Raw genomic sequence first — 25702 nt, 5'->3', positions numbered from 1 at the left:
ATCTTTCAGCAATGTTTATTATGAGTATTTATGTAAATTGATGTGGCTCTCTGCAAAATCACCGGATGTTTTGGAACTACTGAAAATAACGCGCCAATGTAAACTGAGGTTTTTGATTTAAATATGAACTTTATCGAACAAAACATACATGCATTGTGTAACAATGAGTGTCATCTGATGAAGATCATCAAAGGTTAGTGATTAATTTTATCTCTATTTCTGCTTTTGGTGACTCGGTACTGACCTAACAAACTCTACCGTTGTGCTTTCGCAGTAAAGCCTTGTTGAAATCGGACACTGTGGCTATCTTTAAAATGGTGTAAAATACTTGTGTGTTTGAGGAATTTTAATTATGGGATTTCTGTTGTTTTGAATTTGGCGCCATGCAATTTCACTAGCTGTTGGCGAGGTGGGACGCTACCGTCCCACATATCCCAGAGATGTTATCTACACTCCCCACTTTCTGAGCAGCAGGACTCAGACATGTCCCAGATGTGCTGCTCAAATTTCACAATTGGAGGCACTTGGAAGTCCCCACTCTCTAACACACACACACACACACACACACACACACACACACACACACACACACACACTAACAAGACCAACCCATGTGCCAACACACAAAATACATATGAAAGCACATACTGTATAAGCATCTCTCTGTTTTCATTATTATGAGCCTTTAGTTAACCTATCAACCTCAGTGTTCTGTAAAGAGGCATAGTCGTTCAGTTTCAGTACACTCCTGGGGACAACAGACCAAATGGAGAGTTGTTTAAACGTGGCTCAAATGTTGTCCTGATAGTATCAAAGAGACCCCACGTGTCATTATTTTCCTTTTCTGTCTGCTTTTCCTCTCCTCTACTTCTTCCTGTTCTCCATCACTCTCTCATCCATCTCGTTTTCATTATTAACCGTGTACTTTCTATACCCTTACCAGTCCTTCTGCCTTACTTTATCTTTCACTCACTACCTCCTATGTCCTCCCTATCCCCTTCCATTGTTCAAACTCTCAGCATCACTCTTTAATCCTTTATCTCTTTCTCTTCTATTCTCTACGATCTTAGAATTTGAAGGAACCCTTGGAGATCCTCAAGGAAGCATGGCTAGTCAATGGTTCATATTTGCACCTTCCATTAGTTGTGGGTTTATTGGAGGACCCTTTAATGTTTCAATGTAGCATGGTGTGTGGCTTTCTGATAGATACTTTTTAGCCTACCGTTAGAGTAAATGTAATTCCTGTTAATCTCTTCAGTTGTATTGTCATATTAAGGTTGAACATTGACCGTTTTGTAGCTTCAATGAGGCTTACAGAGGTTTATGAGTTCCCAAGTGCCTAGTCAAATCCCAAACTAGGAATAGTTACTATATGTAGTCAGCTATGTTAATGTTATATTAAAATATGTAATATGCATAAACACTCAATTTTTATAACTTTATTTGTAGTGTACAAACTTAACATGATGAACAGGAATTACATTTACTCTAATGGGTGGCCAAAAATAATTATCTGAAAGCCACACCTCCAATAAGCCACACCTCCATTCTTCTGATATATTTTAAAAATATTTAATCGGTGTAGCAACCCAAAAGGTGTTCCAGGCATATTTACTTTTAAGAGTGTGCTACATTGTTTCTATGCTCTTCTCTCTGTCCATCTTCCTCTCCATCCTGCCTGAGTCTACCCTGGGCACATCCACTTTCCATCCCTCTCTTGCCTACTCTGTCTCTGCCTCTTCCCTCCTTTGAGCCTCTTCCAGGAACTTACAGTAAAAACTCCAGCTGCATAAATAAAAAGGAAACTTAGGCCCAGTCAAAGCGGCTTTTGATTTACACCCAGGGAACTCCAACACCCAAAAGCCTACTTTCTCTACCTGTCTTGGCCGACTGTTTGGTGGTACTGGTAGTTCTTCCTGGTTCAGTAGCCTTTGTCGGTTGATTGGTTGTGCTTATTGAAGTATTTCTGGGTTCTTCTTTTGTTGTCGTCGTATTGGTTTTAGTTGTGGTGGTTGCTCCTTGTGCTGTGGTACTTGGCTGTTGATTGGTTGAGCTGGGAGTGGTTCCCTGAGGTGCCGCTGACTTTGGCTGATGATTGGTTGAGCCAGGAGTGGTTGCTATGGGAGATGGTGATGTCACAGTGGAGGTCTGTCCTACTATTGGTCCGTCTGTGGCTATAGTAGTGTTAGCTGTCATATTACCTGAAGAAAGACACAAGAGACATGAAGCAGCCCCTCTGCTGACAACTACATAAATGTCACTCCAATACTACTCAAAAGATCTAACAACATGATAAAGAACCACTCAGAGATTATAACACAGTACTCAGCTCCAGTTATGGATGAACGTCTACTACTCCACTCGTACTTCTAAAAACATATTCCTCTGAAACTACACTACCAGTCTCATTCAAGGATTTTTTTTATTTATTTGTACTATATTCTACATTATAGAGTAATAGTGAAGACATCACAACTATGGAATCATGTAGTAACCAAAAAAAGTGTTAAACAAATCAAAATCTATTTTATATTTGAGATTCTTCAAAGTAGCCACCCTTTGTGGAATTTCTTTCCTTCTTAACGCATTTGAGCCAATCAGTTGTGTTGTGACAAGGTAGGGGTGGTATACAGAAGACGACCAAAATATATTTTTGATTCTTCAAAGTAGCCACCCTTTGCCTTGATGACAGCTTTGAACACTCTTGGCATTCTCTCAACCAGTTTCATGAGGAATGCTTTTCCAACAGACTTGAAGGAGTACCCACATATGCTGAGCACTTATCGGCTGCTTTTCCTTCACTCTTTGGATCAACTCATCCCAAACCATCTCAATTGGGTTGAGGTCGGGTGATTGTGGAGGACAGGTAATCTGGTCATCTGATGAAACACTCCATCACTCTCCTTCTTGGTCAAATAACCCTGGAGGTGTGTTTTGGGTTAGTGTCTTGTTGGAAAAACAATGATAGTCCCACTAAGCACAAACCAGATGGCATGGCATATTGCTGCAGAATGCTGTGGTAACCATGCTGGTTAAGTGTGCCTTGAATTCTAAATAAATCACTGACAGTGTCACCAGCAAAGCACCCCCACACCATCACACCTCCTCCTTCATGCTTCATGGTGGGAACCACACATGCAGAGATCATCCGTTCACCTACTCTACGTCTTACAAAGACATGGCGGTTGGAACCAAAAATCTCACATTTGGACTCATCAGACCAAAGGACAGATTTCCACCGGTCTACTATCATTTGCTCGTGTTTCTTAGCCTAAGCAAGTCCCTTTTTCTTACTGGTGTCCTTTAGTAGTGGTTTCTTTGCAGCAATTTGACCATGAAATATATGCAGGCTCCTCTGAACAGTTGATGTTGAGATGTGTCTGTCAGTGGAACTCTGAAGCATTTATTGGGGATGCAATCTGAGATGCAGTTAATAACAGAGTTCTGAGGCTGGTAACTCTAATGACCTTATCCTCTGCAGCAGAGGTAACTCTGGGTTTTCCTTTCCTGTGGCGGTCCTCATGAGAGCCAGTTCTATCATAGTGCTTGATGGTTTTTGCGACTGCACTTGAAGAAACTTCAAAGTCCTTGAAATTTTCCAGATTGACTAACCTTTATGTTTAAAGTAATGATGGCCTGTTGTTACTCTTTTCTTATTTGAGCTGTTATTGCCATAATATGGACTTGGTATTTTACCAAATAGGGCTATCTTCTGTATACCACAGCTACCTTGTCACAACACAATTGATTGGCTCAAATGCATTAAGGAAAGAAATTCTACAAATTATCTTTTAACAAGGCACACCAGTTAATTGAAGTGCATTCCAGGTGACTACCTCATGAAGCTGGTTGCGAGAATGCCAAGAGGGTGCAAAGCTGTCATCAAGGCAAAGGGTGGCTACTTTGAAGAATCTTAAATATAACACTTTTTTGGTTACTACATGATTCCATGTGTTATTTCATAGTTTTGATGTCTTCACTGTTATTCTACAACATAGAAAATAGTCTAAATAAACTTATATGTACAGTACCAGTCAAAAGTTTATCTTTAGGTACTCACCTGTCACTACTCCTCCACGGACTGTTGACACCACAGTGACGACTGTCAATCTAATGTCAGGTGACTGTGTGGAAAGGATTGTTTTGGCTGTTGTCAGGGCAGATAGGCGGGGCTGGACAGTGAGGCTGACCGTCGGGGTCATCTGTGCTTCGGCCATCTTGGATGATGGCCCTCCGCTGAAAGCCGTCTGAGCCTGTGGCCGGAACTGTGCCATTCCATCTGACGTTGTCAAGGCAACCGGTGACTCTTTCTTCACAACAGCCATCACTGTAGGGACAAATTCACTTCCTGATCCAGTCATCTGCCAATCATCTACATCCTTTGGTACGATTGGTCCATCAGATTCCCTGCCCCCTGATGTCACTGGCTCAGCACCTGAGGATTTGGTGGGTGGGAGCACGGTTGGTCCTTTGCAGATGCAACCCCACTTGGTTCTGGGGTTACCATAGTACCTGTCCTAGCCTCAACAGAAGTGGACTGGCTTTGGGCAGACCCAATGTTGAGTTTCTGAGAGGGGGAATGGGATTGATTGAGGTCTATAGTTCTAGTCTGTGTTGTGGGAGAGCCCATTTCCCCCCCACCCTGTCCCAGGTCAGAGCCCCCTTCCCCCCTACCGCCTCCCTCTGTGGGCCAATCCGTGTTGATCACTCTGACAGACCCGTCGCTCCGACCTCTGGGACGAGAGGAGGGCAGACTGGGTTTGAGGGATGGCGTGATGACAGGGTCTGGAAGAGAGGAGGATGAGGAGGAGGAGCTCACGATCACCTGGCCAGAAGAGGGATGGAGAGAGGAGAGGAGGAGGAGGAGGAGGGTGAGGATGGATGCAGTGGCCATGGTCTGGCTGTTGAGGGTAATGATTTCTACAGTCCCTCTATTTGTCTTTCCATCCGTCTGTCACACCATCCTCATACTGGGCTCTGTAGACACAGACAGAACAGAGAATGATGGATGAGGTTAACTCAGTATAGGAGTGAATATTGTAACATGTGCGCCACGGCCTCTGGATGCGGGGAATAAAATGTCACTTCCGCAGAGCACACATGATTGCCTCTCCATATTTCCTTTACACATTAACTTCGTACGTACAGCTCTCGGGGACCACACATGAAACCACATAAGCAGCATACACAAATGAATGAATGAATGAATAAATGAGTGAAATAACATATTTCTTTTAACAATCTCCAGTTGGCAACCCATTCCTCCAGTTGGCAACCCATTCCACGGGATTAATTGAAAAACATTTTGGGCTGTCCCCGACTAAAAAATAATCTTTGTCGACCAAAAGTCGTCTGTTCTTTCGACCTGAATTGATTGCTGGACATTTTTAAACGTGTATTTTTCAATATATAGACAATCCTCTCCACACAGTCACCTGACATTCCATATATACTGTATGTGTTTTTATAAAATCAACAATATGCATTGAGCTTGTCTGATGCTTAAAGTTTGCGGTTTGATGAAATAAGACAAATGCCTCAAGAGGGCACCAGATAACCAACCAACCCCCCCCCCCCAAAAAAAAAAAAACTGACCCAGCTATTCTCCTGATTCTGCCATTACTCTCCTGAAGTTGTCAGTAATAGGCTACATGAGGAGTCGGCAACCTTTTTCATGTTCAATTCTTATTTATATTGCCATTTCTACCGATCTGCGTGCCAGTTATGGTTTTCATATGCACATTTTTGTGAAACAGTTTCATTTAATTTATAATAACATCTTCATATTTCAAAATCATTGTCATGTGGTCAATCGAAATTCTATCCAAATCTAAGTAACATCTATTGCCATTTGCCAACTATGTAAAAATAGCCTACATAAAGCCAACAAATAAAAATAGCAGCCTGCAGGTAGAAAATATCCTGATAAAAATAAATATCCTATAAATCCCATTGGCTACACATGGCCTCTCTGCAACAAACTTGAAACATTGTATCAACTATTAAGTTGGGTCCAGCCTGAAGCTTGCACTAGTGAACTTGCTACAATTGTAAAAAAAAAAATCTGGGCTGTCAGGGTTTCCTGCACCAGTGAGCTCGGGACAGACACCGCTGTAGGCAATTTGCGCAAGAGATAAGAAGCAGTGCTTGACTTGGGCAGGAGCTCACCAGAGCTGAGTACCGGCACCTCAAATTTTCTCCTGCTTGAGCTCCTGTTCCTCTTATAGAATATTATTTCAAAAGTATTGTGGAGTTCATGCACCTAAATATAAACAGCACCAGTACCCAAAACGAGTACCGGGACCTATTTCCGTCCAAGTCAAGCACTGATAAGGTAGGCCCATTTTATGACGTTTCCCACTGGATCAGAGCATTACATTTTCCCCATTCACGCTGAGTGGTTATTGAAAGGGAGATATTTTTGAGATATTTAAATATTTTTGAAATACATTGAGGAAATATTGTCATTCTCAATGGATGTAAAAACAGACTTAATTTGCTTGCTGTTTGCTGTGAAGAAAACATGACTGTAGTGGCAGATTCCCTCTTCGTCTGAAGAGGAGTAAGGATCGGACCAAAATGCAGCATGGTAAGTGTTCATGACGATTTATTAAAAACGAACTGAACACTGAAATACAAAACAATGTGATGAAAACCGAAACAGTACCGTGTGGCGACAAACACTCACACGGAAACAAACACCCACAAACCAACAGTGAAACCCAGGCTACCTAAGTATGATTCTCAATCAGAGACAACTAACGACACCTGCCTCTGATTGAGAACCATACTAGGCTGAACACAAAAACCAACATAGAAAGACAAACAGACTGCCCACCCCAACTCACGCCCTGACCATACTAAAACAAAGAATAAAATAACAGAACTATGATCAGAACATGACAGTACCCACCCCCCCAAAGGAGCGGACTCCGGCCGCAAAACCTGAACCTATAGGGGAGGGTCTGGGTGGGCATCTGTCCGCGGACAGAATAACCCACCAACAATGGACCATGCAGCGGCAAAGAACGCAGGACTCATGGATTTGGGAGGAGATTCTGGATGGCGAAGGACCCTGGGCACAGCCAGGGGAATATCGCCGCCCCAAAGCAGAGCTGGCGCCGGTATGAGGAGGCAGCACGGCAGCGTGGCTGGAAGCCTGAGAGGCAGTCCCAAAAATGTATTGGGTGGAGCAACACGGGGAGTGTGGTGAAGCCAGGTAGGAGACCTGCGCCAACTTCCCGTGCTTACCGGAGAGAGAGAGGGACCGGGCAGGCACCATGTTATCTGGTGGAGTGCACAGTCTCCCCAGTGCGTGTGTGCATAGCCCGGTGCGGTACATTCCAGCCCCTCGTATCGGCTGGGCTAGAGTGGGCATCGAGCCAGGTGCCATGAAGCCGGCTTTACGCATCTGGTCTCCAGTGCGTCTCCTCGGGCCGGCGTACATGGCACCAGCCTTACGCATGGTGTCCCCGGTTCGCCAGCACAGCCCAGTGCGGGCTATTCCACCTCGCCGCACTGGCCTGGCTAACGGGAGCATTCAACCAGGTAAGGTTGGGCAGGCTCGGTGTTCAAGAGCTTCAGTGCGCCTGCACGGTCCGGTCTATCCAATGCCACCTCCATGCACCAGCCCTGCGGTGGCAGCCCCCCGCACCAGGCTGTCTCTCCGTCTCATCCCTACAGGTGCTCCCGTCTGTCCTGAGCTGCTAGCATCTCCCGTCTGTCCTGACAGAGCCGCCAGTCAGCCAGGAGCTGCCAGAGCCGCCAGTCAGCCAGGAGCTGCCAGAGCCGCCAGTCAGCCAGGAGCTGCCAGAGCCGCCAGTCAGCCAGGAGCTGCCAGAGCCGCCAGTCAGCCAGGAGCTGCCAGAGCCGCCAATCAGTCCGGAGCTGCCAGAGCCGTCAATCAGTCCGGAGCTGCCCCTCAGTCCGGAGCTGCCCCTCAGTCCAGTGGGGCCTTTAATTAGGGTCTTAGGCCCAAGGTCGGAGGTGAGGGTCATCACTCTAAAGAGGCCCGTGAAGAGGGCAATGACTATGGTAGAGTGGGGTCCACGTCCCGCGCCAGAGCCGCCACCACCACGGCCAGATGCCCACCCAGACCCTCCTCTATAGGTGGCCGGAGTGGTACTGTCACACTCTGACCATGATTTGCGTTGTTTGTTTCTATGTTTTGTTTGGTCAGGGTGTGATAGGAGTGGGCATTCTATGTTGTATGTCTAGTTTGTCTATTTCTATGTGTTTTGGCCTGATATGGTTCTCAATCAGTGGCAGGTGTTTGTCGTTGTCTCTGATTAGGAGCCATATTTAGGTAGCCTGTGTTGTATTGTAGTTCGTGGGTTATGTGTAGTTGCCTGTGTCTGCACTCGTTGTCATAGCGTCACGTTCGTGTTTTTGTTTAAGTGTTCCTCGTGTTTTTTCGTCATTCAATAAAATAATAGACTACTCCATACGCCGATCGTGACAATTACTTTGAGAAGCTCCACAGGTCATTAGTGGTGGTGCATTAAGCCAATCAGAAATACCATCTGATCCCCAAACGGGCACATTTACATGCCTACATTTGCGTGCAGGCCACGTAGCCTATCGGCCTACTTCTATGTGTGCGTGACCTTACTCAACATTGACAGGAGCGCTCTAAACAAAAGACAATGACTAAATTGACAAAACTTGTAAATGGAATTAAATAAACCAAAACTTGTTTCTCACAAGTGTGGCATAGGTTGTGCGCTCCGCAATCAACGTGTCCACTCCAACAATGACAACAGGAAGTCTGGAATAATAAAATATTATAATAAATTATTAAAATATTAAAATAAATTACTGTAACCAAAGTAACAAACATTGTGGATTATAAATTATAGAAATTAACGGTAAATGTACATCTGGTGATATATGTAATGGGGAATTGATATACACTAATAATCAAATGCAAACAATTCACACAACGGAGTTATGAATCAATGAATGTGCACAAATTGTCGGGAGACAGCGCATTCTGGAAAGAGAAATGCAGTGTGCATCTGGGTGCATGGTCAATCTGACGTCTGCATTGGCCATGCAGCATTTACGGGGATATGGACTCAGCAGAAGTCAGGGTATTCATACTTCTTGCGCTTTGCAGAGCAGTGCAGAGCTGTTGTCAAGGAAGCGAGTTTGTGTTTATACAAGATGTACCGCCCCCACCTACAATCAACCAATCATGTCAATGCGGAGTTACAGTATATGGAGCCCTTCACATTGTTACAAAATTTGGGAGGCAATCTCGGTCGAACAACAGCCTAATGACCAAACAATTGACCAGTCGACTAATTGGGGTCAGCCATACAAACATTACAATGGTCATGGTGTTAACCCCGGTGTCCTGGCTAAATTCCCAATCTGGACCTCATACCATCACGGTCACCTAATCATCCCCAGCCTACAATTTTCTCATTCACCCCACTCCTCTCCCTGGTTATTCCCCAGGTGGTTGCTGTAAATGAGACGGTATTCTCAGTCATCAGTAAAATAAGGGTAAAAAAACAGATATTGTTCCCGTGCAGTGCACACCTAATAAAGACTGAAAAGGAAATCAATACATAATAGGAGATAAGCAATATTCGTATTTATTTAACCCTTATTTTACCAGGTCAGTTGACTGAGAACACATTCTCCTTTACAGCAAACACCTGGGGAATAGTTACAGGGGAATGAATGAGCCAATTGGAAGCTGGGATTGATTAGGTGGCCATATTGGGAATATAGCCAGAACGTGGGGTTTTACACCCATACTCTTCCGATAAGTGCAATGGCCCAGTCTGTAATCCCCACGTCTCAAGCTGACCACCATCATTCCTGTTCCCAAGAACTCTAAGGCTACCTGCCACAATGACTACCGCTGTAGCACTCACATCTGTAATCATGAAGTGCTTTGAAAGGCTGGTTATGGCACACATCAACTCCATCATCCCAGACACCTTAGACCCACTCCAGTTTTCCTACCGCCCCACAGATCCATTGACGATGCAATCTCAATTGCACTCCACACTGCTCTCATCCACCAAGATAAGAGTAATACCTATGTGAGAATGCTGTGCATTGACTGCAGCACAGCGTTCAACAACATAGTTCCCTCCAACCTCGCCTCCATACTTGGGACCCTAGGACTGAACACATCCCTCTGCAACTGGATCCTGGACTTCCTGACAGGCTGACCCCAGGTGGTGAGGTGGGTGTGGACATCCCAGTACATCAATAGGGCCGAGCTCCTTGCCATCCAAGACCTATATATCAGGCGGTGTGAAAGGAAGTAACAGAAAATTGTAACTAATTTCAGGAAACCAGGCGTATGTCACGAGTCACGACTTAACAGTAGAGGCATTTGAACGTTTATTTACATTTTTTATCAAAATGCGTTATTTGGCAGAAATGTGCCAGGTTAAAAACAAACTAGTATGCCATCTGTAAATACGAATAAAGTTGTTAAATTAATAGACTAGTTGGTTTAGCCACATAAAAAGACAGGAACCTTCCCGCTAGCCATGATTGGCTGAGATAATGAATGGGCTGGACATGCCGAGAGATGAGTTTGGATTGGTCTGCCGTCTTCCGTCTTTAAAATTAGCTGCAGTTTTTTCTAAAGATACAACGTTAGACATGGAGAACTGCAAATGTGTTGCTACTGCTCTCCATAACATTGCTGCCCTGAATTTATCAAGCGCTATCGACAAAGGTCAGTGGGAAAAGGTTGTAATGGACTACTTTCAGGAGGATGATCGTACCATGCTGGCTTCTCTGACTCTGAAAATGAATCAGACCATGTGAACCTGAGTGACTTGACACAACGGGACATGCAAGCTGTACAAACTAAAAAGAAACGACAGGATGTTTTATTTAATGAAAGGGGTCTGTGGTGAAGCGTTCATCCATGTATACGGGTAAGAGTCTAGCTACAACACGCCTGACTCTCCTCCACCAGTCATACAAGGAGAATGGTCTAATGTCTCCCATCAAAAAGAGAGTTGGCCCAAACAAGCACTTGTTCAGAGTGAGCGGTCTGTCTACCAGAAGATGGTTGCTGACTGCAAGACCACCTGTCAAGACCTGCAGTTGTCTCTGGGGGCCCCTACTGAACCAGCAAGCAAGACATCAGGATGCATTACAGCTTTGATTTCCTCTTTTATACTGATTAAGGACAGAGATGGAGATACACACACACACACACACACACACAATATATATAATTGGAAAGTAGGCAAATACCTTTCACCGAGCTGTGTAAAGACAGACTGACAGGGGTGAGACAATATATTTTATTTATCTTTATGTTATTTTGTTGTTTCCAGGTGCACCGTCCTTCTGACCCTATGCAGCCAGGTCCCATCTCCTTTTTAAATCCTCACTAGTGTGGCTTGTTTGGTGTCTGCTGTGAAGGAATACCACAACAAGTCAACTACTTGATTGATGAAGGCATGTCATCCAGCAAAGGCAGCCGCCCAGTCATCAACTGCATGCACTATTTTGTCACCAACTACGGAGTTGGGGAAACACATGTGGACCTGAATTGTGATAACTGCAGTGGCCAAAACAAGAACAAGTTTGTGCTCTGGTATTGTGCCTGGCGGACCATGCACAAGCTCCAACACAGTCTGGACCTTCAGTTCCTGATCACAAGCTTGCCTCCGACTGGTGCTTCGGCCTCATCAAGCAGCACTTCAGAAAGACCAGAGTGACCACTTTGTCTGAGATTGCTGGTGTTGTGAAGCACAGCACGGAGACGGGTCAACATCCCACAGCTGGTTGGACTGGAGGATGGCACGGTGCTGGTTGAAAGCTATGGCTGGCAACAACACCTGACACTGTACATTAGGCCGCTGCTATAGATCTAGCAGTACCAGCACTTCAGGTGAATATCATTTTTATTGCATTGTATGAGGTTATTATTATTATCTAACCTTGGGAGGTGAATTGATGTTATGCAAGGTTGTAATGTCTTCTATGTTTTTTTGTTATTTCCTGTTTTACAGCTTCGATGCTCTGGAGCCTGGTGTTGTTGTCGCCAAAAAGGGTTCAGACTCAGTCAAGACCAGTTTTCAGCTGCTGTGCAACACTGACATCCTTCCTGTCATAGATGGTCTGCCTGTACAAGCACCACCTGGACTGGACACAGCTAAACAAACTTATATTTTTGAGAAGTGTAAGAGCAATTACAAGATTATGTTATAATACTGTTATTGCATCAAATGGTTGTTTTATGCAACAGAATAATGGGTTGCTAGAACACTCATCTGGGTGTGTTCTACTGAGGATTTACTGAGATTTAACACTGGCAGGAGATTTACGATGTCTTTTGGGTGATAAAACCTAAAGAGACTGCATTCCAGAGCATGAGTTAATGTTTATGTTCTATATGGTACCAGGGAGAGATGACACCAGGGCCAGACCCTGGTTTTTACACAATGAAAATAGTTTTTACAGCAGATACTGTCTACTGTGAATTATAAGTATCTTTCATACAAATCTTAACCTTGTGACCCATTCCATACATCTGTTGTTTGTCATGTAGACTGAAGGGGGTGTATATTGGCTGTAAAATACCTTTATCTCGGGGCTAAGAGTGATTCGTCGACCAGCCATCATTATTGTAGAGCACTCAATCAATTCACTTTATATGTGTGTGTTGTATCCCATATTAATAAGTGAATAAAGATTTAGTTTAAGTATGACTCTGACTTGTGTGATAAGTTTCTCTCTCATTTGAGGGTGAATAAATTAACCACAGAAGATCAGGGAATTTTGCAACGAAGAGGCTATAGACATCACATACCCTGCACCAAAGTCAAGGGCAGGACAGAAACAGGCTCTCCAAATACAGATTCCATTGTTCATGTGTGGTTCGGATGGACCAGTTCATCACTGGGGGCAAGTTCCCAGTCATCAGCACTATCTGCAGTGCCTCTATTCACATGACTCTCTCATAACACACTTGAACATCTGAACTTTCATGTGCCTTAATTTCAAACTTGTAAGCCATCTATAAATACAAATGAAATTGTTAAATTACGAGCCTAGTTGGTTTAGCCACAGAAAAAGTCAGCAACCTTCCTGCTAGCCATGATTGGCTGAGATAATGAGTGGGCTGGACATGCTGAGAGATGAGTTTGGATTGGTCTTCCATATAGCACGCTTCTGTCTTTTTGATCTGCTCAGTTTGTCTAGGTAGTCCTGTGTAACGCAGCTTTTTAAAAATGTATTGTGTAGTAAAACTGCATAAGTGTTGCTCTCCACTTTCTGGAGGACGGAGACACCTGTCACCGGATGACATCTTCAAACTAAGAGTAACCATGGCATCTGACAGGAGACGCGTCTATCCATGAATGATGTATACGGGTAAGATAGTCTAGCCAGCTACATTTTCAGATATTACAAGTTTCTAACAAGTTACAAGTTTCTATTTTGACAGAAAGTGGTTTATTTCAAGTTAAAGTGTACTGTTAGCTAGCTAGCTAACTAATGTTACGTGTATGAACGTATTATTCGTATCTCAGAGCAATTTGCTTGGCAAGCTATAGCCTAATGTTAGCTAGCTAACATTGAAGCTGGTTGGTTAGCTACCTGCAGATTCATGCAGGGTAGTAACATCATAAATTGGGATTATGGTCCATTGTTTACCTAGCTAGCAAGCTACATGTCTTAACAAAAGACTGTGCAAGTAACCATTTCGGGTGCATTTGTAAATTCAGTCTGGCCATCAACTCCGATTTCAGAGCACTCTCGCCTGAGTGTGCCGGAGTGCAGAATAACTGATGAATTTACAAACGCTCAACACCTGTTCAATATAGCCAGTGTCAGTGAATGTATGCAAAAAATGGAATTCAATTGTTACCAGCAGCACAGTTACATTCACAAATGCTCGGGATCACATGAAAACAACCTAACCAGCTCTGCTAGGGTGAGTAAAATGTTAAGAGTGGGGTGTTCTCATTTGTGTCTGGAAATAACAAGCAACCTATCCAGTGTTAGCCAGTTAGCTTGGGTGCTTGACTGCCATTGTGCTGTCAGGACGTTCTGATCAACCCTACTCATCGGCCATCGGTCACTGAATTCTTCCAGAGGCTTAAGCGGCACGACACCAGCACACACACAGAGGGGTGTGGTGTATAGTTACAGTGAGTCATGACACACAAACAAACAATGAAATGTGTACACACACACCGGACCTTCGCCTGCAATTTAAATTGCATAATGCAGAAAGCCTGCATAATGACCAGAGCAAAGGAACAAAATAGGTTTCGCTCCTCCAATGCAGATGGGCACTACTCTGTCTCTCTATTTGTATCCCTTTATATCTTATTGGCTCCTTGTATGTCTCTTTCTCTCAGCCTCTGACACAATACCTCTCTTCTCTCTAGTACAGTTGAAGTTGGAAGTTTACATGTACCTTAGCCAAATACATTATGTTCAGTTTTTCACAATTCCTGACATTTAATCCTAGTAAAAATTCCCTGTCTTAGGTCAGTTAGAATCACCACTTTATTTTAAGAATGTGAAACGTCAGAATAATAGTAGAGGAAATTATTTATTTCAGCTTTTATTTATTTCACCACAGTCCCAGTGGGTCACAAGTTAACATACACTTAATTAGTACTTGGTGGCATTGCCTTTAAATTGTTAAACTTAGGTCAAACGTTTCGGGTAGCCTTCCAAAGGCTTCACACATTAAGTTGGGTGAATTTTGGCCCATTCCTCCTGACAGAGTTGGTGTAACTTAGTCAGGTGTGTAGGCTTCCTTGCTCGCACACGCTTTCTCAGTTCTGCCCACATATTTTCTATAGGGTTGAGGTCAGGGCTTTGAGATGGCCACTCCTATACCTTGACTTTGTTGTCCTTAAGCCATTTTGCAACAACTTTGGAAGTATGCGTGGGGTCATTGTCCATTTGGAACCAAGCTTTAACTTCCTGACTGATGTCTTGAGATGTTGCTTCAATATGTCCACATAATTGTTCTTTCTCATGATGCCATCTATTTTGTGAAGTGCACCAGTCCCTCCTGCAGCAAAGCACCCCCACAACATGATGCTGCCACCCCCGTGCTTCACGGTTTAGATGGTGTTCTTCGGCTTGCAAGCCTCCCCTTTTTCCTCCAAACATAATGATGGTCATTATGGCCAAACAGTTCTATTTTTGTTTCATCAGACCACAGGACATTTCTCCAAAAAGTACGATCTTTGTACCCATGGGGATTTGTAAATCGTAGTCTGGCTTTTTTTTATGGCGGTTTTGGAGCAGTGGCTTCTTCCTTGCTCAGCGGCCTTTCAGGTTATGTCGGTATAGGACTTGTTTTAATGTGGATATAGATACTTTGTACCTGTTTCCTCCAGCATCTTCACAATGTCCTTTTCTGTTGTTCTGGGATTGATTTGCACTTTTTGCACCAAAGTACGTTCATCTCTACTAGACAGAATGCGTCTCCTTCCTGAGCGGTATGACGGCTGCGTTGTCCCATGGTGTTCATACTTGCGTACTATTGTTTGTACAGATGAAAGTGGTACCTTCAGGCGTTTGTAAATTGCTCCCAAGGATGAACCAGACATTTCTGAGGTCTTGTCTGATTTCTTTTGATATTCCCATGATGTCAAGCAAAGAGTTCACTGAGTTTGAAGGTAGGCCTTGAATTACTACCACAGGTGCACATCCAATTGACTCAAAATATGTCAATTAGCCTATCAGAAGCTTCTAAAGCCATGGCCTCATTTTCTGTAATTTTCCAAGCTGTTTAAAGGCACAGTTAACTTAGTGTATGTACACTTCTCACCCACTGGAATTGTGATATAATTCACTGTAAGTGAAATAATCTGCCTGTAAAACAATTGTTGGAACAATTACTTGTGTCATGCACAAAGTATATGTCCTAACCAACTTGCCAAAACTATAGTTTGTTAACAAGAAAATTGTGGAGTGGTTGAAAGATGAGTTTTAATGACTCCAACCTAAGTGTATGTAAACTTCTGACTTCAACTGTATATGTGAACTCTTATTCTATTTCTCCCAGCCTCTTTCTACACTTTCTCTCTATACCTCGATTACTAATACTATTCTCTGTTCAACTGCTCATGAACAACACATGCGTGAAGTGGTTATGGGAGTGACACGTGAGTAAGTATGTTTAAGGATGCCGTGTGTGCGCGTGCATGCGCGTGTGTGTGCAGTTGTGTGCACCATCATGGAAGAGAGTGAACATATGTGAGCCAGTGTTCATACATATGTGTAATTGTAAATCTCAACGGAGATCTTGTCAATAATGTGTGTTTTAAGACGTCCGCATGCTTCCCATCCGATACAGTTCGGAACAGATAGTGCATATATTATGACAACATTGAGACATTTATGTTTGTTTTTGTCACGCCCTGGTCTTAATATTTTGTGTTTTCTTTATTATTTTGGTCAGGCCAGGGTGTGACATGGGTTTATTATGTGATGTGTTTTGTCTTGGGGTTTTGGTAGGTATTGGGATTGTGGTATAGTGGGGTTGTTTAGAAAAGTCTATGGTTGCCTGAAGTGGTTCTCAATCAGAGGCAGGTGTTTATCGTTGTCTCTGATTGGGAACCATATTTAGGCAGCCATATTCATTGAGTGTTTCGTGGGTGATTGTTCCTGTCTCTATGTTTTGTTGTCACCAGATAGGCTGTTTAGGTTTTCTCACGTTTATTGTTTTGTTAGTATATTCATGTATAGTTTCTTTATTAAAGAACCATGAATAGAAACCACGCTGCATTTTGGTCCGATCCTTGCTACACCTCCTCTTCAAAACCATTACAGTTTTGGTCTTCAGCAAGGGTTTTTTTTTTAGCTGTTCGTATACGCAAACATTTTCTCGAGGCAAGCCGAATTCGGTAGCCAAGTCTACTCCCCTTCCTCGTGATTGGTCAACGAGTGTTAAGTGTTTTCATGCAACAACAAAAAATTACTTTGGAAATACTGCACCAAACATATCAGTTAGATGTAAAAGTGTGCCACTAAGATCTCCTCAGCAAAAACGTAAAAACATTTATTGAGTAACATTTTGAGGAAGTGTATTCTGGCTACAGTACTATTTGGTGTTTTTTCAAGTTTTTCAAGCGAAGGTCTTTTAAGGGAGTATGAGAGAACACTCATTCGGTTCACCTAGCCGGGTTCGGCTTGGTGCCAAGCAAACCGAAGCCTGCTGACGCCTTTAGCGAGGTATAATGGAAGAGAGAAACACAGAAAAAGAGAAACACACACACACAGAGAGAGAGAGGGTAATAAATAGTTATGTCTCTATCTCCACCTCCTCCGAGTAGTATCGCTGTTTAATTTCCTTCTCCCACTCAACCATCTGTTTTTCTCAGACCCCAGCCTTCTATTGGCCAATCCACCTACAATGAATCACTGTTCCCTTGTTCAGGTGGTGTTATTTCAACATGGTGTGGGAGGGGAGATAGGGGCAGTGAAGATAGAGAGATAGGCAGAAGCAGAATAGAAGGATGTCAAACATAGATAAAGGGGTATGAGTTGAGATCACAGTGGAAAACAGAAGAACATGAAAAACCTGTTTCAGACATAAGGAAGTGGATGGCTGCAAACATTCTACTTTTAAACTCGGACAAAACAGAGATGCTTGTTCTAGGTCCCAAGAAACAAAGAGATCTTCTGTTGAATCTGACAGTTAATCTTGGTTGTACAGTCGTCTCAAATAAAACTGAAGGATCTCGGCGTTACTCTGGACCCTGATCTCTCTTTTGATGAAGATATCAAGACTGTTTCAAGGACAGCTTTTTCCATCTACGTATCATTGCAAAAATCAGAAACGTTCGGTCCAAAAATGACGCAGAAAAATGTATCCATGCTCTTGTTACTTCTAGGTTAGACTAGAAGTAACTTCTAGGTTAGACTTCCGGCTACCCGGATAAAGCACTAAATAAACTTCAGTTAGTGCTAAATACGGTTGCTAGAATCCTGACTAGAACCAAAAAATTTGATCATATTACTCCAGTGCTAGCCTCTCTACACTGGCTTCCTGTCAAAGCAAGGGCTTTCAAGGTTTTACTGCTGTTTTACTGCTAACCTACAAAGCATTACATGGGCTTGCTCCTGCCGTACATACCTACACGTACGCTACAGTCACAAGACGCAGTCCTCCTAATTGTCCCTAGAATTTCTAAGCAAACAGCTGGAGGCAGGGCTTTCTCCTATAGAGTTCCATTTTTATGGAATGGTCCGCCTACCCATGTGAGAGAGGCTGACTCGGTCTCAACCTTTAAGTCTTTACTGAAGACTCATCTCTTCAGTAGGTCATATGATTGAGTGTTGTCTGGCCCAGGAGTGTAAAGGTGAACGGAAAGGCTCTGGAACAACGAGCCGCCCTTGCTGTCTCTGCCTGGCCGGTTAGGATTCTTTGCCTCTAACCCTATTACAGGGGCTGAGCCACTGGCTTACTGGTGCTCTTCCATGCCGTCCCGAGGAGGGGTGCATCACTTGAGTGGGTTGAGTCACTGATGTGATCCTTCTTGTCTGGGTTGGCGCCCCCCCTTGGGTTGTGCCATGGCGGAGATCTTTGTGGGCTATACTCAGCCTTGTCTCAGGATGGTAAGTTGGTAGTTGAAGATATCCCTCTAGTGGTGTGGGGGCTGTGCTTTGGCAAAGTGGGTGGAGTTATATCCTGCCTGTTTGGCCCTGTCCAGGGGTATCATCGGATGGGGCCACAGCGTCTCCTGACTCCTCCTGTCTCAGGCTCCAGTATTTATGCTGCAGTAGTTTATGTGTCAGGGGCTAGGGTCAGTCTGTTATATCTGGAGTACTTCTCCTGTCTTATCCAGTGTCCTGTGTGAATTTAAGTATGCGTTCTCTAATTCTCTCTTTTTCTTTCTTTCGCTTTCTTTCTTTCTCTCTCTTGGAGGACCTGAGCCCTAGGACCATGCCTCAGGACTACCTGGCATGATGACTCCTTGCTGTCCCCAGTCCACCTGGCCGTGCTGCTGCTCCAGTTTCAACTGTTCTGCCTGCGGCTATGGAACCCTGACCTGTTCACCGGACGTGCCACCTGTCCCAGACCTGCTGTAGGCTCAGGATCAGGGCATGCAGAAAAGGTCAAAACCAGGATAACTAGAAAACAGGAATAATCAAGAGACAGGAACAGAGGGAAAAACGCTGGTAGGCTAGACAAACCTAAATGAACTGGCAACAGACAAACATAGAACACGGGTATAAATACACAGGGGATAATGGGGAAGATGGGTGACACCTGGAGGGTAGTAGAGACAATCACAAAGACAGTTGAAACAGATCAGGGTGTGACATCTTGCCACAGATTTTCAAGCCTATTTAATGTAAAATTGTAACTAGGCCACTCAGGAACATTTAATGTTGTCTTGGTGAGCAACTCCAGTGTATATTTGGCCTTGTGCTTTAGGTTACTGTCCTGCTGAAAGGTTAATTTGTCTCCCAGTGTCTGAAAGCAGACTGAACCAGGTTTTCCTTTAGGATTTTGCCTGTGGATAGCTCTGTGCATAACTCCTTAATCCTTGCCGGTGACAAGAATAGCCATAGCATGATGCAGCCACCACCATGCTATGAAATTACCATGCTTGTTGTGTTGGATTTGCCCCAAACATAACACTTTGTATTCAGGACATAAAGTTAATTTTTTGCAGTTTTACTTTAGTGTCTTTTTGCAAACAAGACATTTTTTTGAATATTTTTTTATTTTGTACAGACTTCCTTCTTTTCACTCTGTTAATTAGGTTAGTATTGTGGAGTAACTACAATGTTGTTGATTCATCCTCACTTTTATCCTATCACATCCATTAAATTCTGTAACTGTTTTAAGTCTCATGGTGAAATACCGGAGTGGTTTCCTTCCTCTCCGACAACTGAGTTAGGAAGGACGCCTGTATCTTTGTAGTGACTGGGTGTATTGATACACCATCCGAAGTGTAATTAATAATTGCACCATGCTCAAAGGGATATTCAATGTCTGTTTATTTTTTTTACCCATCAATAGGTGCCCTTCTTTGCGAACCATTGGAAAACCTCCCTGGTCTTTCTGTGCTTAAAATGCTCAACTGAGGGACCTTACATATAATTGTATGTGTGAGGTACAGAGATGAGGTAGTTATTTAAAAATCGTGCTAAAAACTATTATTGCAGACATAGTGAGTCCATGCAACTTATGTGACTTGTTAAGCACATTTTTTACTCCTGAACTTACTTAGGCTTGTCATAACAAAAGTGTTGAATATAAACACATTTCAGCTTATTTTTTCATTTCTAAAAACATAATTCCACTTTGACATTGTGGGGTATTGTATGTAAATATCAATTTAGTCTATTTTAAATTCATGCTGCAACACAACAAAATGTGGTGAAAGTCAAGGGGTGTGAATACTTTTTGAAAGCACTGCTATCTCTTCTACAAATAGAGAAACAGGTGCAAACTCTTATTTCCAAAACCGAATGGGTTCCAAAAATCACAGGCAAAAATCAGGATGAATTCCTTAAGCTCAAACTAAATGTCTAAATCTGAAAAACCAAACTCTCTTTGTCTATATTTCATACACACACATACACATTTTTGTCAGACTCCAGAGAGTGAGGGTCTGAAATGTCCATACCTTTTAGTGATTATTTTTAGAAACAGAGACAAGCCTATTTGTGGACAGAGGGATCTCTGAGTTTGCCCGAGAAAGCCCCAGTCTGAACGGTGACATACTGGCCTCCATATGCGTGTGTGTGTGTGTGTGTGTGTGTGTGTGTGTGTGTGTGTGTGTGTGTGTGTGTGTGTGTGTGTGTGTGTGTGTGTGTGTGAGAGGGAATGGGGGAGTCTGTGAATGTGAAGGTGGCACAGGAAGACTGGAACTGGATATTGACAGAAATAATGTGACATAGAGAGAGAAAGAATGAGTGTGAGAAAGAGAGTGACAAAGAGAGAACAAGTGGGAGAAAGAGAGAGTGGGAGACTGAGATGGGGAGAGAGAAAGAGAAAAGATAGGAATAATGATCAAGAGACTAATAATAGCAGACTTGTGGACAGTGGGAGAGAAAGTGAGAATCAAGAGAGGAGTACGAGAGAGGCATAGAGCAAGACGACAGTTATAGACAGAGAGTGTAGTGAGAGAGTGATAGAGAGAGAGAGGGACAGACATATAGTACTAGAGAGCTGTGTCATGAAGGGACACAGAGCGATTCCACAGTCCAACAGAACAGTTCAAGTATTACTGCATATTATTATAAATGTATGGCCTGTTAGCGTGTCATGTAGGGGAGAGGTGAGAGAAATGTGTGTGTGTGGGGTAAAGTACGTGGTCAATTCGACCGCTAAGATTCCACCATCGTGCAGGAATGTAAACAAACCACTTACTATCAGACCAGACCCTCCCTCCACCGACACACACACACACTAACTCACTCACAGTGTTCCCAACACCTCTAATTACCTGTAATGCCCTATCTCTGTCTCAATACCATGTTGAGAAAACATGTGGAGTAATAAATACATTAACCGTTTGAATGATCCAATAATAGGCGATACATGCAGTATTTGTGCACCTACAGTATCATGACAGTTATCTCCATAATGTGAAGTATTTAAGGACGTGGTAAAAGGCACTCTATTACGGATATAGACACACCATCATGAACCAGCACTAAAGGTTGTTGACCCTCTGCCACTCTGTCTAGGGCTATAACCCTGTCCAATGTGACTTTGACCACACAGAAGAATCAGTCACATGATGAAGCCTTAGAGAGGTGTTCATTGCTCCACTGAGTTAGGCTTGCTATTGTGGCTCCAGAACCAATAATCTGAGTCCTGCTGTCCCGTTGTGATCTCTGGATGAGGAAGATATTCAGCGAGGTCTGAGGTGGACATCTTTCTCTGATGTTCTCCTCTTCTAAGACGAGCCACAGTTCACTCGAACAGGGAGTTATTTTAACTGCAGATAGACACTGATGCACACACGCACGCATGCACAGACACAAGCACTTGCACACACACACACAGGTAAAATGTGGGTCGTCTTGGCAACACTAATGAGTGAAGTATACAGAGGATCATACCCATGGAACCCCCAAACCTACATTTGCTGTGACCACGACCGGTTTAGATGTGAATACAGAAAGAGTAGAGAGACACACAGAAAACACACTCTAATTGGCAGAGGAGGAGGAGTCTGCCAATCCCAAAATGAGTCACTGACATATCAAGAGAAAAACTGTTGATGCACAACCAATTTTGCACCTTGGTGTATTCCACTATTCTTCCTTGCTTATGTCGCTTATGACTACACACGTATTCTGTCTGTTGTTCTTAAGTGTTTTGTAACAATTCTCAATGTTCTGCCTGTGTTCTGTCTATTGCTCTCTCAGTATAGGTTTTGGGGTTTGTTGTGAGTAATGTTCTATGTCTGCTGTGTGTTTTGTCAGTCAGATATGTTAACTATTCTGTCCAGTGATCCGGGTAAACAGCATCAATGTAACAGTATAGCTTCCGTCCCTCTCCTCACCCCTACCTGGGCTCGAACCAGGGACTCTCAGCACACATCGACAACTGACACCCACGAAGCATCGTTACCCATCGCCCCACAAAAGCCGCGGCCTGCAAGGGAAACAACTACTTCAGGTCTCAGAGCGAGGGACGTCACCGATTGAAACGCTATCAGCGTGCACCTCGCTAACTAGCTAGCCATTTCACTCCGGTTACACATGTCTGTGGACATTGGGAGCTGAAGTGGAAATCGCCCACTAGGGGCAACAATGAGCATCTGCCTATGATTCAAAAGGTTGCCAGATTGAATACAGCTATTTGAGATTTTAGTCTTTAGCCTATCACAAACCTTAACCATTCTGAGTTAATGCCGAAACTTAACCTTAAACACTTGTGTCATGTTTAAGAAACATGGATGAATGTATAATTGTGACATGAGACTGTGAGAGCTAGTTGCATAAACACACACAACAGGCTACCAGCTAGAGGACAGACCTCAGTTTCATAGGAGCACGTGTAAACCACACACACACACACACACACACACACACACACACACACACACACACACACACACCAACCATAGGCTATTTGTGCATTCCACATTTACAATCAAGATCTCAATCATATTCTCATTGTGTGTCCAACTCACCCCTTCTCTTTCTTATAGTAAATTGGGCATCTGGGTCTGTTAGTATTTAAAGATGAGTAGGACGTCGTGAGGATAATAGTCTGGCGTAGTATCAGGTGGCCTATCATCGCATCATTGGGAGGAGAGGAACGTCTGTCCTTGCCCGTTTTTCCCGAAAGGTTGGTCTAGGCTACAGAACCGACGATGCAGCCAACTGGCAGAGAATGTCGGCAGCAGCCTGTCCCCACGGTGCCCGACAGCTCAGAGATTCCCAACGATAGAAAAACGACCACAGCCACTCAAATATTTCGATTTCATTCATTCACATTGACAAAATGTGGCACACATAGCCCGAAATAATACTCATTATATTATAAAAGGCATATGAATATGGTATCTTTAAGCGCGCGTGTATGGCTAAATTATCCATTAATAATTCATTGCCTGTCGAATTTTCTCCTCTGTTCATACAGTTGTTATGTATCTCAAACTCGCCTTTCATCATTCCCAATGTACCTGCGCTCCTGTGTCCTGTCCTCAGATATTACGTCCTCTGCGTCAGATTATGAGTCGTGCATGCATGTCGCCACGGGTACGGATGCGTATCCACAGCCCTCTGTCTCACAATTCCACCTCTGGTGAGCAGCAAGCTATAGGCTAAAATGCATAACAAGTCTTCTGTTGATTTTGACTTGGATTCCCAACGCCAGTTCTCTCTACGACAAATCAAACCAGCAGGAGCAAGCGCGCTAATTCACGCACCCTTCAGATTGCTCAATCTCTCGCTGCCTCTCTCTTTCTCCCTCCCCCTCCGGTTTACATGCATATCAACATGATTGCCTCCAACCGCCCGGCGCAATTACTATTACACAATAGCACAGCGACCAGGGCCCACACCAATAAATGTGTCTACAATTGCATTCCCAACCTTCCTTGTGAGAAAAACTGACATCACATTTTCCACTCATATACATGTAATCTAGTCAGAGCTTTGCTTTCACCTTTTAACTTTGTTTTCTTCTTCTCTGTCTCTATCTTGACAGAAGTAATAATAAACTCATACAGGTCTTTCTTTTGCTGAGGTTCAACCTTTTTTAAGTTTATTCATTATGATAATTCCGTTAATACATACGTGTTACAACTTCCACCGAAGTCGGTCCCTCTCCTTGTTCGGTCGGCGGTCTACGTTACATGTTTTCTAGACATTGCCACTCCACCTTTCATTTTCCATTTGTTTTGTCTTGTTTTCCTTTTACGGTACTTTGTTTGTGGTACTGTGTGCTGCCTTACTTGTTTTGGGCATTTGGTTTTGGTGACGCTGTTGCGTTCTGGTCTTACTATTTGCCTCAGTAAAGTGCTTCGTGTTCACTCATCTCTGGTCTCGTGCGCCTGACTTCCATGCACCAGCTACACCCACCATTGACAATATTTGATGTTATCAGCATACTGGAAGACATTGCAGTGTGATGATCGCATAAGTGGATCTATAATATTGACCGACAAAGGTGTGAGAAAATAGTTCTGAAGCCAACATATAGCTTTTCAGATGCTTCCTGTCAGTTAAAAGACCTGTTGCAGTAAATTAAATAGTTGCTGTCCTTCCCAATAGACAGGAAGCCATGAAAAATCACGTGAAAGCCAGTGTGACACCTGGACTGTTACAGCTACAAGAAGAAAGGCTTGTTTGTAAATAGAAAGAAACCAAAACTGAGCTCTAATGTCTGACTTCCAACTGATTCCGGTTGAGAATGGTGCATGACAAGAGAGACAAAGGGATTGGAACAGATTGTGTTCTCATGCTGAAACTCTACCCTCCTCTTCTCCTCTATCTGTCCCAACCTATGCCTCTGGAGGAGAGCGAGGCAGCCAAGGCTGCTGGTGTTTCCCTGTGCCAAGCCCTGCACCCTGGCTCCATGCCACCCCTTCATCTCCTCCCTCTCTCTGTCACTCCTTCACTGACCCAAGGATGTCCAAGTCATTCAGAGAGAGGCTAGGGAGTTGTTCAAACTCAGGGTTAACGTTAAACATCAGCCAATTAAAATCATCAACGTGCTGTCACGTGATAGAACGCTGGTCCCATAAGATAACCTGGCACACATTAGCCCTATGCTGACCTCACCGGGTAGCAGTGAATATTTCCTGCAAACCAATGGCATTTCTTAAAATAGGTTAACTCGGTCACGAGAGGGATACATGTAAAACTCAAAATTCAAGATGTACATGTATCCCTCTGGTGGCAGAATTGACCTATTTTAAGGAATGCACATGATTTGTGGAGAGAAAGTTCAAGATCTTTGATAGGCTGACAAGGAATTTGTTGCAAGAAATACTCACTGCCACCTGGTGAGGTTAACATAGGGGCTAACGTGTGCCAGGTTGTCTGATGGGATCAGCAACCATGTAGCATTCTATCACATGGCATTACATTAATTGGCTGATCCTTAAACTTAACTTTAAATTTGTTCTAATGTTTGCAAGTATGGTCCCCTTTATTTCACCTGTCCATGGCCACTGTGTCAACAATATTATATTCGGTGGAAAGGATGCAGGGGAGTTTTTTTTTACAGTGATAACAGTAGAACCACACCCTTCCT

General features: G+C 43.5%; 1 protein-coding gene across 1 annotated transcript in view; it reads right to left on the bottom strand.

Annotated features, from left to right (window-relative positions):
- Positions 1–23916, bottom strand: part of LOC135504700 (proline-rich transmembrane protein 4-like) — a 34442-nt gene extending 10526 nt beyond the window's left edge. The window contains 4 exon segments of the mRNA XM_064923492.1: positions 1878–2201; positions 4061–4471; positions 4474–4977; positions 23130–23916. Of these exon segments, the coding sequence (XP_064779564.1) occupies positions 1878–2201; positions 4061–4471; positions 4474–4894 (1156 nt within the window). The 5' untranslated portion in view covers positions 4895–4977; positions 23130–23916.
- Between the last annotated feature and the right edge of the window lie 1786 nt (positions 23917–25702).

The sequence above is a fragment of the Oncorhynchus masou genome, chromosome 18, assembly GCF_036934945.1.
Source record: "Oncorhynchus masou masou isolate Uvic2021 chromosome 18, UVic_Omas_1.1, whole genome shotgun sequence".
In the NCBI taxonomy this organism is placed as follows: domain Eukaryota; kingdom Metazoa; phylum Chordata; class Actinopteri; order Salmoniformes; family Salmonidae; genus Oncorhynchus; species Oncorhynchus masou.
This window is presented reverse-complemented; position numbering and strand designations above follow the sequence as displayed.